General features: G+C 47.6%; 1 protein-coding gene across 5 annotated transcripts in view; it reads left to right on the top strand.

The window, feature by feature from the left end:
* The first annotated feature begins 1,184 nt into the window (after positions 1–1,184).
* Positions 1,185–13,027, top strand: part of UNC13B (unc-13 homolog B) — a 257,459-nt gene continuing 245,616 nt past the window's right edge. For 2 of the 5 annotated variants that reach the window (XM_025207487.1, XM_025207486.1), the window contains exons 1-4: positions 1,185–1,209; positions 4,886–4,985; positions 9,246–9,363; positions 11,041–11,164. In XM_025207487.1, coding sequence (XP_025063272.1) covers positions 4,981–4,985; positions 9,246–9,363; positions 11,041–11,164 — 247 coding nt within the window. In that variant the 5' untranslated portion in view covers positions 1,185–1,209; positions 4,886–4,980. Of the gene's footprint in view, positions 1,210–4,885; positions 4,986–9,245; positions 9,364–11,040; positions 11,165–13,027 lie in introns of those variants that run through there. The other 3 variants (XM_025207488.1, XM_025207489.1, XM_025207490.1) reach the window with 3 other exon arrangements.

The following is a 13,027-nucleotide window of genomic DNA, read 5'->3' as shown; positions in this document are numbered from 1 at the left end:
AGCAGAAATGGGAATGGCGCTTGGTTTGCAGAAATCTGAAGTCTGACTTTTGCATTTTCAGGTTTTCCGTCGTGGTCTGCCTGCAGTGAGTTGGACCGGTGACTTGCAGAGTCTTTCCTTGGGGCTCGCTGGGGGCTGTCCGGCAGTGGCATAGGGCAAATATTGGAGTGGGGGGTGTGGAAAATAAGTATTTTGTGTGTGTGTTGGGTTAAGTAGGGGAGCATCTTACATTGGGGTGGAGGGTACAAGCGGGGGTTGGATGCATGGTGCCAGGTTGCCTGATCCAGCTTCATGCACTTTTTTTCTTTTACTCTTTGTGTTGGGGTTTTTGGGAATCAGTTTAACATTTGTTATGGGGAGGGGGAGGAGTTGGTGTTTTTGGGGTGAGGGGACTGACGGCTACAGCCCCTTGGTCGGTAGGGGAGGGCGTGCAGGCTTGTTGGGGAGGGGAGGTTGGGGGCCAGGAGGAAGAGTCTTGCATCTTGATGCCAGCGGTGGAGTTGGCAGGAGGGTTTGCTTGCGTGTGGGTTTGGGCAGGGAGGTGGTGCTTGGAGAAGTGGGATAGGGGGCTGGTCTCTGGGGTGCGTTTGGGGGAATCCCGTCTGTGGGTTGGTTGTGTGTCGTAAGACGCTCTGAGCCTTTCAGACGGGGCAGGATATAAATCAAATAAAATGTTAATGCTAAAGCTCTTGACAAACAGGGCTGAAGTTACGTTATCACCATGATGGTCTAGGGAATGAGAGAAGCAAATCTCTTTGCTAATAACTTTTGCTGGATCAACTATGCAGGTGGGAAAAATGTGAGACGAACTTCTGGGCACCAGGTGCCCTTCCTCAGGTCTGTACCTGCAAGCTTGGGTAACATTTCTGCCAACTATACAGTTGGTCCAATAAGGTATTACCAAAAACCCCTTGCTGCTTGCTAAGTTCTTTACAGACATTAAATAATCCTCCCCAAACCTCTCTGTTGATATCCTCTATGTACAGAGGCAATCAGGGGCACGAAAGCATGCATCTCTCCAGGTGCGGTACGTTGTGAAAGGTGAGATTAGGGACACGAGGATTCCTGGATCCCAGTTCTGTGCTGTGAATGCAGACCGCTCACGGCGGTGTAGTTCTTGCAGTAAAACTGTACCAGGGCACAGTCGCTAAATGACTTCTTTTTTTTTTGTCTTTACAGTAAAAAAAGCCAAGCTCCATGGACCCCCAGGTGAGTCGGACTTTTTTTTCCTGGCCTCAAGCAATCCCCATTAGCATGTGGCCATCCCCACTTTTATTTTAAAGGCTGTTTAATAGTCTGTTCTGCTCACCGTGCATGTAGGTAAACATTACAGTACCGAGTGTTTCCTTTTTACTTTAATGTCTTTGTCAAAGGTTGTACCCGCAAACTGCATATTCTTTTCATCTTTGGGGAGAGAGGACACTTCAAAGCTATTTAACTGTGGTACTAGTGGGGAAATTAAATGGACGAAAAGCTTGAGCTAACATTTATGGAACTAGGATTGCTTTTTGGTGCACAATTTGTTAACTGTCCAAGGTATCTGTACGTGCTCCCTTTCTTCCCATAGTCTCCTCCACGTTCCTGATCTGATCTGGATTTCTCAAACTCTTGTTTTTGGATTGCTGGCATGCCCAGGGCAGTGTGCGTGCACTCATCTTCCTGGCTTGTTGCTTGGATCATGTCAACCGCCTCTGGCTTCCTCTTTTCGTTGCCCAGCTTCTTGTCATTACCTCATTGACAAGGGCCTATCAAGGGCCTTATTTGTCTGCTTTGTAAACATTTTGACAGCTGCTGTGCGTGGTCACCGTCGGGGCTGCCAATCACGGACAATTTTTTTTATGTCAGTTTACAAACTTTTTACTGATGACAACTTTTTTTTTATTGAAACGCGTTACATAATGTAAATGTAACCCGTCTGTTCAGGCCTGGGACAAAGACCAGGTTCAAAATTAGGGTTCAATACCAACTGTGGTATAAAAAAAAAAAATTAAAAGGGTTGTCAGTAAAAAGTTTGCAGATTTATTAGTAAAAAAAAAAAAAAGTTCTTTGGTTGGTAGCCTTGCTTGATTTTTGTAGCAGTGTTTATTTGCATCATGCTGCCCCCACCGCAGAGGTCCATTACTTGCTTCCACATCCTGTTGCCCCCAACTGTTCTGCCCCCTTTCCAGCAGCCTTACCCCTGCTGGCCCTGCCCGGGCACGGATCCCCTAAGAAGGACTGCTGTCTGTCTACCTACCTGTGACACAACGGTTGCAGGCAGGCCACGGGATGCGGCAGCACGTGGCTGGGGCCTGAATGCTCCTGTTCAGACAGCAGATAGTACAACTTGCTTTGTCTGTCCTTCAGTGTTTACCTCTGAGAGACCTTCAAGCAAGGTCTGGGTTGCTTAGGTTATTTTTTTTAAGGACAGGTCAGTGCTTTTACAGAGATCAGGCAGGCATTTTTAGCCATGTCTTCGTTTAAAAAAACCAAAAACAGACAGTCCATACATTTGAGGACCATTCTACCATCTTGACCTTCATTCAGTTCCTCACCAAGCCCCTCTTCTCCCTTGATGCCTGCCAGACCGTGTGTTGACTGTGGCAGAGTAGGTGATGAGCTTTGGCTGTTCCTCTTCCTTCCTTTTATTAGCTGTACCCCAATCCCATCAGTCCCCCTCACCCTTCCTCTGCCTCAGTTGCCAACAAAACCTAAATCACTAGCCTAACAAAATGATCACTGTCACGTGTGTGTTGCAGCCCATCCCCAGCCCTTTGTGTGTCTGTAGTGTGTCAACTCTCCACACAGGGCTGCCTCACATACAAAACCCATTGCGAGGGGGCACTGACCCTGCTTGCTGCCCTTGGGTGCTGCTATAGAAATGTGTAATTCCTCCTATGTGCCAGCACTGGGGGCCACTGACTGAGGGCCAGGCTACTGCTGTGCCGAGCCCTGCATACACGGTGCTAAACTGCCCAGTGCTCCAAGAGTTTCGATAGTCCGCAGGCACCAGACACTTAGAACCATAGAAAATGAGGGTTGAAGGGAGCTCAGGAGGTCACATCCAGTCCAGCCCTCTGCCCCAAGCCGGACCAGCCCCAACTACATCATCCCAGACAAGGCTTTGTCTACCTGGGTCTTCGAAACCTCCAAGGATGGAGACACCACCACCTCTCTGGGGAGCCTGTCACCACCCTCCTTGTGAAGGAGTTTTCCCTAATATCCAACCTCAACTTCCCTTGCTGCAACTGGAGCCATTGCTCCCTGTTCTGTCGTCTGCCCCCACTGAGAGCAGTGCCTTGGATGAACAGCCCATTCATCCAACCTGTACTTCCTTAATTTGCTTAACGTCCCCACCCAAAGAAGGTTCCTAGCTGTAAAGTGCTTCCACCTGCTGTAATCAAGCAGCAGCAGCACCATGCGCTGCTCGTGACATGGCTGTCCTGTGAGCCCACGCCTGGTCAGGGACGTGCTGATGCCTTTGTCCCAGTCCTGCTGCCTGATGCAGAATGGACCATGCTGCTGCTCCTGCTGCAGGGCATCCGTGTCCTGTAGCCCACTGCTTCAGGATGCTCCTTGCAGTCTGCTGGGTCCTGGAGCTTGGCGAGGTGCTTCCCCCCCCAACCGCTCCAAAAAATAAAAACCAAAAACAACCTCAGCGTGGGAGGCCAGATCTGGCTCGTGAGTCCTGTTATCTTGAGCTATCTGACAGCATGTTTTCCACAAGCAGGAGTTCCTGTTCATCGCTGACTGCAGCTTGCTGAGATGTTTGGCTGGATTCTGGCTCCGCTAGTGTAGCTTGGAGCGCCAGCCTGCAGTTTTTGTTATGAATCTGAACAAACACACTATGCTCAGATTTCCTCCGTGAGCAGGTGTAGTGGGGACACTTGCTTAAATCAGGGCTGTTGTCCAAGTGCATAGCCTTTGGGCTGGGTGAACCTGCAGAAGGTTAAATTGAGTCCCTTGGGCTCTTGCTTGGATGCCTCACTCCCAACCTCCCCTCCACAGAGCCTGCAGAGCACCAGGGAGTCCCAGGCACTCGGTGCAGCAGTGGCGGGGAGGTCTGTGGGATGGGCTGGAGCTTGCCCTGGTGCAGCCCCTGCGCCACGTGGCCCTAGGCTGCTTGGAAGTTGGACAACCCTGGCTGAAATGTCTCCTTTCTTCTGAGAGAATATGTGTCTTGTGTGAAGATTGGCATGCCCGATGGGAGTGTCCGAGACATTCGTTCTCCGATTGCTGGGTGTTTAAACTTTTCTATCTGCCTACACCCGAGCTTCCTTCCTCTGTTACTAGTAAGGAATAACTAGCACCTTTAGAAAAGGGGTGGTTTGAGCTCGGGCTGGGGAGAAATAGAGCAAGGTAAAATTACCAAGTTCTTTGACAATTTTTTTTAAACACCCAAACTATCACAAGATGACAATGTAGCTTTTAGTTCAGCTGCCTTACGTTACTTCACTGAAGATTTTTCTTTCTTTTTTTTTGCTAATTTTGCTCTCAGTTGTAGGTGGTGATCTTGGTCCGGAAAGTGCAGGCCGTCTCGTTCCTTGTGTGCACTTTTAGTTATGGCATCTGTTTAAGGGTTGGACAATGGTCCTCTCCTTTGACTCTCTCTTCCCCACCTGTCTTTGTACAGGAAGTCACTTGTTCTGGTTTGCTCTTCAGGATTTATATATATCTATTACGTTGCTGTAAATTGATAAGTAGTTATTCTCACTTTTAGATGGGAAGAATTGTTGTTTGCTCACCTGTGTATCTTGCACCCCCAAGAAATTGGGGATAGCCAAATAATGCACCTGCTGGCTGCATTTCTAAGTGTACTGTATATTAAGTCAGGGTTTTATAGTGTTGCTCTTGTGAAATATGGTGATCAGTACCACCAAATAATATTTGCCCTTTGTTTGTTTAGATAAATTTAATACATACGTGACCCTGAAAGTACAAAATGTGAAGAGTACGACAGTGACAGTGCGAGGGGACCAGCCTTGCTGGGAGCAAGACTTCATGTTGTAAGTACAGTGTTAACCAGCAACTAAATGTGTATGAAACACTACTGTGATTTAGCGGTTGTGTGTACAGACCTGGCTGTAGCATCCTTCTAAAGCTGGAAAATTGAGCACTTTGAGCCAGGACCTGTTAAATGAAGTCTGTAAGCGCCTTATGCATCTGTTCAGATGCACGTGCTACAGCAAACTTGTTTATTGCATAGGCTGTATAATCTTGATTATTTTTTTTTTCTGTGAAGCAGTCTGTAAAATGACAGACCAGCAGGTTGTCTGCTTTAGGACAGAAGTGCTCTTTCCATCTGGGGAGGGCAAATCCATGGACTAATCTGCTTGACAGGTACCAGACTGACTGTCTAAGTTTCTGATCTTGGGTTTTTTTCCCAAACTAAGCCAAGCAGGAGTTCTCCGAGCCCTCAGTTTTTTCACACCATCTGTAGGTGAACTATGTTTTGAGACTAACCTACCAGTGCTTTAGGATCTGGGAAGAGGTTGTTTTGGGTCCTTCCTTGGTGGAGTCAGCAAAGGAACTGTTAGAATAAACTACAAATTTGTTCCAGCTTCTGTCACTTTGGAGAACTTGGCTCTTTATCTTGGGACAGCATTACGCATTAACCTTGTGCCCCAGCGTCCTAACATGTAGGATGGAGCTGGTGTGAGCTGTTCCCTGTGTGTGATCTGTCTGCAGCACGAGGCTTCACCAGTATAACCACACAGACTACATTAAGAAAGATTGGTCAAGGTGTATGTAGCCTCTCTGATCCCCAGGGAATGGAACCCCGTCTCCCAAATCGCATGCCCTCGCTCCAAGTACCTCCCTTGCTGCCTTGTGGTATGGGAGAGCCTGGGTGCACGGACTCCGTTCCCAGCCTGGCCAGGAGCTGGGGACAATATTCAGGTGTCAGTTTTGGGAGTAGTTTAGGGCACCTTCACTTTGGACAAACAGCTTTGCCTCATGCCAATCCCACTCTTTCTTTGCTTGTGACCACTACCAGCGCTGTCTTTGTGCAGCTGGGAGCCGAGACGGGGCTGTTATGCCACTCCGTCGTTAGTTGCTAGGGACTAGGATCAGCTACCATTCTGCTTTCATCTCCGTGCTGACTGAGCAACCTTGCCAAGATGTTCCCAGCCTCACCTAGGTGACAGAACAGAGGGTCTGATGTAGGTTTTTAATGAGCGTATCCCACGTAGCATAAAGCAAGAGCATTGCACTAGCCACTGTATGCAAGGCTGACCCAAGAGAAAAACCTTCTGTTTGCATACCTGTATTGCTGTTTACCAGCCCAGCGTCTCTAATTTTCTGAAGCTGGATGAAGTGTATTATCAACACTGTAGCTGCATGTCCCAAGGGGAGGCTGCCTGCAAAGCTGTATATGCAGTGTTTACTTAAACAAAAGATATAATAAGGGGTAAAAAGCAAAAAAGCAAAGGTTCTTTCTTGGCTGGTAGATTTAGTCTGAGCTTTTAATAGTTTGTGCTGCTGTACAGCTCCTTGCAAATGGCAGAGCAAGTCAGCCTCTAGTAAGCTCGCGCGTGGGATGTTTGAGAGGTGTTTATTTCCCAGACACATTATAGCACTTCCACTTGGGTTGCGGGAAGCATCCTCGAGCTCTGAAGCAGCTTTAAACTACTGGATCTCTTCAACACAGCAGAAACTGTTCTAGGACTACAAATGTTTAATACAATTATCAACTAAAACCAAAAGCTTCTTATTAGCCCTAAAACAGGCTTTCCAATTTTAAGTTAAAGGTTATAAGAAGAAAACAGTTCCTATTGGTTTGAGGAGAGAGAATATTTTTTGGTCTGTTTTCTGGTTTGAAGCAATTCTTCTTCTAACCAGAAGGTGGAGAAAGGGAGATGTGGATGAAACCATCCACACATCCGCGGCGGCAGAAACTTCTCATTAAGATAACTCATGTATTGGTGCTTCTCCAGATTCTGAACACGCCTGCAGGGAGGGTTTGCATTGGATAAAAACTCTCTGAAGAGGCTCAGAGAAGTAGAAGAGCCACCTGTAGCTTGGAAGCCATGATCTGAGCATTCCTGTAGGGAAGCTTTCTTGTTCTTCAAATGCACAAAGGTGCAGCAAACTTTCTCCTTGTGCTGGGAAGTCCTTGATGTAGGACAGGGAGCCTCCCCACAAACGTTCCCGGGTGCAGTGTACCTCCCAGGAGAGGTGCATGCAATTCTGTACAGGTAGCATGTGAAGCTGTAGGACAGAACAGCTGTCCCTGTACTCAGCTCTAGATGCTAACTTCTCAAGAAGGCAAGGCAGAAGATGGCGTGAACCGAGGATGTGAGTTTGGGCAGGAGGAAGATTAATTATGAGATTTATTCCTTTATTCACTGGAAGGAGGTCGTAGAAATCTTATCTGTACCATTGATCGCAGAGGTCTTGGCTTGGCTCAGTGGGCAAATATGACACAACTATCATCACTGCAGTAGCGAGCTATTAACCAAAATGCTGCAGCACCCTGGGGTGCCCCGAGATCCTTTCAAGGGTGTTGCAGGGTGCCATACAGTGTTGGCACTGGTAGGTTTACAAGTGATTTGTAAGGTAAACCCAGAGATTTCAAACAGAAATCTGTAGTTGTGTCTTTGAGTTTTTGCAACAGAAAAACTTCCCTATTTTTCTGTAATCAAAAGAAGAGTGAAAATGAAGAGTTGGCATTTTCCACGGGGGCCTCAAGTCTGTCCAGGCATGCCTCAAGTCTCAAAAGGTTGAGAACCACTGCCGTCCTGGCTGAGAGGCACGTGTCTCCTCACTTTGAGAGGAGTGAATGGAGCTGATTCAGGTATGCTGGGAGGCTGACTATAGTCATGTCACCCTCTTCTCTATACTTGACTGCTGCTGCCACCAGAACGTCCCGTCACAGGGATGCTGTCAGATCATACTCACATTTGCATGGTGCCTGTTGGCTCCCCAGAAGCCTCCTTTTGCTCAGACAGGGGCCTCTGCTGGCAAACAGAAGGGCTTCTCTTGCTGCGGCAGGGGTCTGAATGTGGACATGCTTGCTGGACTTCTGCTGGCAGAATTGTATAGTGGAGCCCAGACCTTTATCCCAGCTCAGGATCCCTTTCTGGCTAGGAACAGACCTTGCATTTGTGCTGAGGGTAAGTTGTGCCTGTGGCTATAAACAGATGTCACCAAGTGAAGCAAATTGTCTGTGCCAGGATGTGTCCAAGCACAGCTGATCTGCTTCACTGGGAGATGCAGATGTGATGCTGGGCCCCTTTCGCTCCCCGGCTCCAGGGACCCATGCTGTGGGACAACTGCAAGTAGGGGAGCTCTGGGTTCACCGCTTGCAGACACGCTGTCTGGGAATCCACCAGCAGTGTTCCCCACCCCCTCTCCCCCCACCTTTGTAGAGGTGTACTCTGAGTCGGGGCACGGCAGCATGATATAGGTGCTGAGGGTATCCCTTGTTTGGGGGATTCCCAGGGGCTGCCTCTGCAAACAGGCGGACCTGGGCAGGCACTTCCAGGGCTTCAGGGGCCTGATCCTGCACGCCCAGGAATGGACACTCCTAGGCTAAGCCAGTTTGGGCCCCTGAAGCTCTAGGAGCGCCTGCCTGGGGCAGCTGGAGAGTACATAGCTCTAGGTTGCCTGTGCTTTCCTGCCGTAAAGCAACCAGAAGTATGCTGCACAAAAAGGCACAATTTTGTACTGCTTGTGTCGCAGCCATAAATTTTGGCCATCGATTTTTGTGGTGCAGCAAGGGACACAGGCCTCTTTGCTTGGGACTGGCATGTACACACATCACCCATCCAGTCAGGGCTTTGCAAGTGGCTGAATGCACAGTGCTTCCCTGCCATTGATTCAATCCTGGTTCAGCCATTCAGATGGACTTTGATATCCCACGACAAACTGTTAAGACTTTATCCTGTGAACCTTTTTGGATTTCCCCTGGCATAATGAATGTGGCTGTCTGAATGATTTACGCTTTGTCCTGGGTTATGTAGCCTCTGTGGGCATGGCTTCTGGGTCATGTGGAAGTTACCAGATGGTATCTCAGGTTTACCAGACAACGATTGGATTTCAGCTGGAAGAAATTTTCCAGTCTTGTGTGGAAAAAGTGCAGGTACATAACTTCTTCCAAGTGTGTTACCATTCCTACATTTTTAAAATGAATATGGCTGTAACTAAAGGCTATTTTCCCCAGTGGAGTGGTTCATTTGCATGTGAATGGTTGTCCTTCAGAGTAAAAAGTGAAGTTTGCAGCTGCTTCCTAGTTTCTCCTCAAGTTGGTTGTTTTCTCCTTGCAGTGAGATCAACCGGCTGGACCTGGGCCTCATTGTTGAAGTATGGAACAAAGGGCTGATCTGGGACACAATGGTTGGGACTCGGTGGATTCCACTGAAGACCATTCAGCAATCGGACGAGGTGAGAAGGCACTTAACACCGATATGGCCTTTCAGATCTCTAGCATAATATTTTTCTCTCCTAGCCATGTCAGTCACATAACTACTCTATATTGGAGGCTTCTCTGAGAAGCTGGGGAGAGCATGAGGACCTGTATTCTTGGACTACAAAGGCCACTGACAAACAATATTGTATCCCTTTAGCTGTGTTTGACAGAAGCAAGCATATAAAAATGACTTAATGTCTGGAAAAAAGGTTCTTTGGGCACCTGTACATGTCGCAAGGTTTAATCTTCATTAAATTAAATAGATTTATCACATTTTAATTTTGTTTATTTTGGAGCATTGCATCAGTGTTTGCACGCACTAGGTTTTTGAATGAATTAAGCCTGGTCCCCAGCCGGCACCTCAGGAGAGCGGGATGGTCCCATGCTTCATCCCTGTGCCCAGGGTCCCCCACCTCATGGCCTGCCACGCCGCTGTGGGAGCAGGGAGCTGGCACATGGCACAAGGGGGAAGAGAGAGAGAGAGAGAGAGAGAGAAAAAAAAAAGCGGCAGCAATTTGAAGGGGTGAACTACAAAAAAGTCAGTGCTGTGTGGTGGACAAAGAGGTTTATTTACACGTCTTTGAACGCCTTTGTGTTTGCACACAACGAATCCATGGACAGGACACTTTAATTTGCGGTGGGCCAAACTAAACTGTGTCCAAGGCGTTTTAGTTTCATGCACAAGAGACTTTTAAAGCGTCCAGAAAACCCGCTCGTGCAAACTGCTACGCTGTTGCAGTGCAAGAAAGGGCAAAAAGCATGGTGTGTACAAATATCTTTTGAGAGCTGACTTATAGGCCACTCAAACACTGGCTCCTTACAGTTAAAAATATTGCAGCCTACCTTGGTGATGTCTAAAAGTCTTTGTACTAAAGATAGGGTTATTATGGCCCTTTTAACAGAGATGCACTAAGTTTTCAGTCCCTGGCTTGAGGACTCAGCCACTTAATATTGCTTTTACTTTACTGTTGTTAGTAATGGGCACGCAAAGTTTCTTTAAATAAAACTACACAACATAGTCATGGTGATTTGGAAGATATGGGAATTCACAAACTCTTAACTACTGAAGTCAGAAGTTCTCAAGACTGGATTGCTTCTGCTTATTCGTTTTATATATATCCCATTTTAATGTTTCTGGATATTATTTAAAATGCAGCGATGACTGAGTTAGACCTTATAAAGCAGGAAGCAGGCATTAACTTTGTCAGGCAAATTAAATATCCACAAGGAGATGGGAGAGAAACCAGATCTCTGGCCTCGCAAATTGGTTCTGGCTAAATCCTCTTGGGAGTCCTGACTGGTTGTTTTGAATTCTTCACGCAAACTTCCAGCCAGCGGTGAATAGTTTCACTTCTGTTCCAGTTTTAATTTTCCATTTCCTCATTTTGGCGGAGGTCTGGAAATGATCCTGTAGAATCTGTTTATGCAAAGCTCCAGAAATGTATTGGTGATGGGAATAGTGAAGAGCATAACAATGGGCCTCTTTTAGGAGTCAAGGCTTACTAGATTGTCTTGCTAATCTTATTGCTCCTGTTGGGTTGTCCTGGGACTCGTTTCGCTAACAAATGTCTAACAGAATTCACTATGTGAGGACGGCTACCTGGGTGTAGGAACAGGCCCAGAGGGTTTTATATATGGCTTATGACTTGCAGGAGGGCCCTGGGGAGTGGTTTACGCTGGAGGCAGAGGTGGTGATGAAGCACGATGAGATCTGTGGGACCAGAAAACCAACTCTACATAAAATTTTGTTGGACGCAAGATTTGAATTACCTTTTGGTGAGTGTTTTTGCTGAAAGCTACAGTGGGAGGGAAAACACTTGGTCTCATTAGTCTCTTCCTGAAATACTTCAGTGCAGGTGAAACTGGAGTTATGACTGTTTCCTTGTTAATTCTTCCTTACCTAGATAGCTAACCTAAGGGGGATTGAATAGTTAACCTAAGAGGCATTGAGGGTCTCTGTGCTGGGAATCCTTAGCTTTGCATCTGCTACTGTGAGCAGAAGTGCCAGACGTTTCAGGAGTACGTGACAAGGTATTTCTGAAGCAGGGAGTAGTCATTTCAAATCAAGTTTTTTTTCATTCTGAATGCTTCAGAGAATTCAAAGAGATTTTACACCTTTTTACCCCAGCAGCAGCCAGTCATTTAGGGTCTTCAGGCTCGTTCCCGTCAGGAGGAGGAATTGTCAGTGGAGTCAGATGTTTCATGTTTGGTTTTTTCTGCAGTCCTGTTGACTCGCAGTGAACGTACAAAACCCTGTTTCCCAGAACACAGTAGAAATGTAACGAGAGCAGTGTCTTATCTCAGAGTGATGAACTCCTTCTCTGTTCAGCACTTAACTCCCCAAAACTTAGCTTTTCCTCCTAGCCTTGCTTCCAAATGCTTGCTATGGACCTTACTTTCTGCCTTTTTTTCCTCTGCTTTTCTGGATCTTTTTGCCTGTTTGGTGCCTGGCGCATATTCATTTACAAGTGCAATGGGATATGATCCCCAGTCCCAACAATCCACACCTGCATGGCAGAAGTGATTTTTTTTTTTTTTTTTTTTTTTTTTGGGGGTGGGAATCAGAATTAGATCCTAATTGCCTGTTCAGGGGGGCCCTGAGATCATGATCCTGTCCCCCTCCCCTCCCCTGGCAAGTTGAAAGCCGGGTGCCTGCAGGTATGGGGCTGGGGCCAAGACTAACAATCAGCTCTGGTCAGGCACCGAATAGTCTCCAACCGACCCTGGTGCAGTCCAGCGAGTTCCTGGTGCAGTCCCAGGCCAGAGCCAACTAACGGTTGAAGGTTGGTCCCGGCTCCAACCTGCTTATCTTTCAGTCTTAAGGCACTGTACAAATCCGCTATAAAAACGTTCTACATCCTATGTAAATGGATTGTGTTGAATCGGCTTATTTTGAGGAACTACCCCAGTTGTAAAGCTGTTACTGTACACTGACAGAAAAACTAGCTTAGGAAAGGCTCAGTCACTTAAGTGGCCAAAATACACCTGGGACTTTCACTACCTCCTTCTCAAACCTTTTAGCAGCTCTCGGGAAGTCTAGGGGCGTGGAGCTGCCATTTGCATCTTTGGTTATTCAATTCGACTGCTAAGCATTTTAAACAAATGCATTGGTGTAGAAGCTGATCCTTGCGTTTCTAGTTTTACATACTTCTGCTGCAGCGAGCTCCCTGCTGGTCTGAGCAGCCCCGCTCTTACAGTCAGAGCGGTTGTGCAATCTGTGCGGGCCCGTGGGGCGCCTGGCTCTTCAGTGGAATGGCAAACCTGGAAAAAAGAGCTGGCCAGGTTAGGCCGAATGTTATTTCATGTCCCTCCCTAGTGTGTAAGCAGGATGTTGTGGCAGAAATGCCACCGTCGGTGCCCCTCTCCAGAGACCCGTCTCTGCCAGCCTGAGAGGCTGCTGTTGAATCTCTCACAGCGGGGATCTCGCTCCTTGTCTGCATGACAAAAGCCTGGCGCCTGGGAGGCGATGCTCTGGTCACCTGGGCAGGGGGGAAAAGCCCGGCCCTGCGCGCGGGCCCAGGTAGCCAGGGATACTTGGTAGATTGGTCGGCTTGTGGCCAGTATTGGCAGCTTCGATTGGACCGGGCTGCTGAGGTCAGAGAGGTTATTTAAGGGCCCGGGCCAGGAAGAAGGGCAGCC

Source organism: Alligator sinensis, unplaced genomic scaffold (assembly GCF_000455745.1).
Source record: "Alligator sinensis unplaced genomic scaffold, ASM45574v1 scaffold783_1, whole genome shotgun sequence".
Taxonomy (NCBI): Eukaryota; Metazoa; Chordata; order Crocodylia; family Alligatoridae; genus Alligator; species Alligator sinensis.
This window is presented reverse-complemented; position numbering and strand designations above follow the sequence as displayed.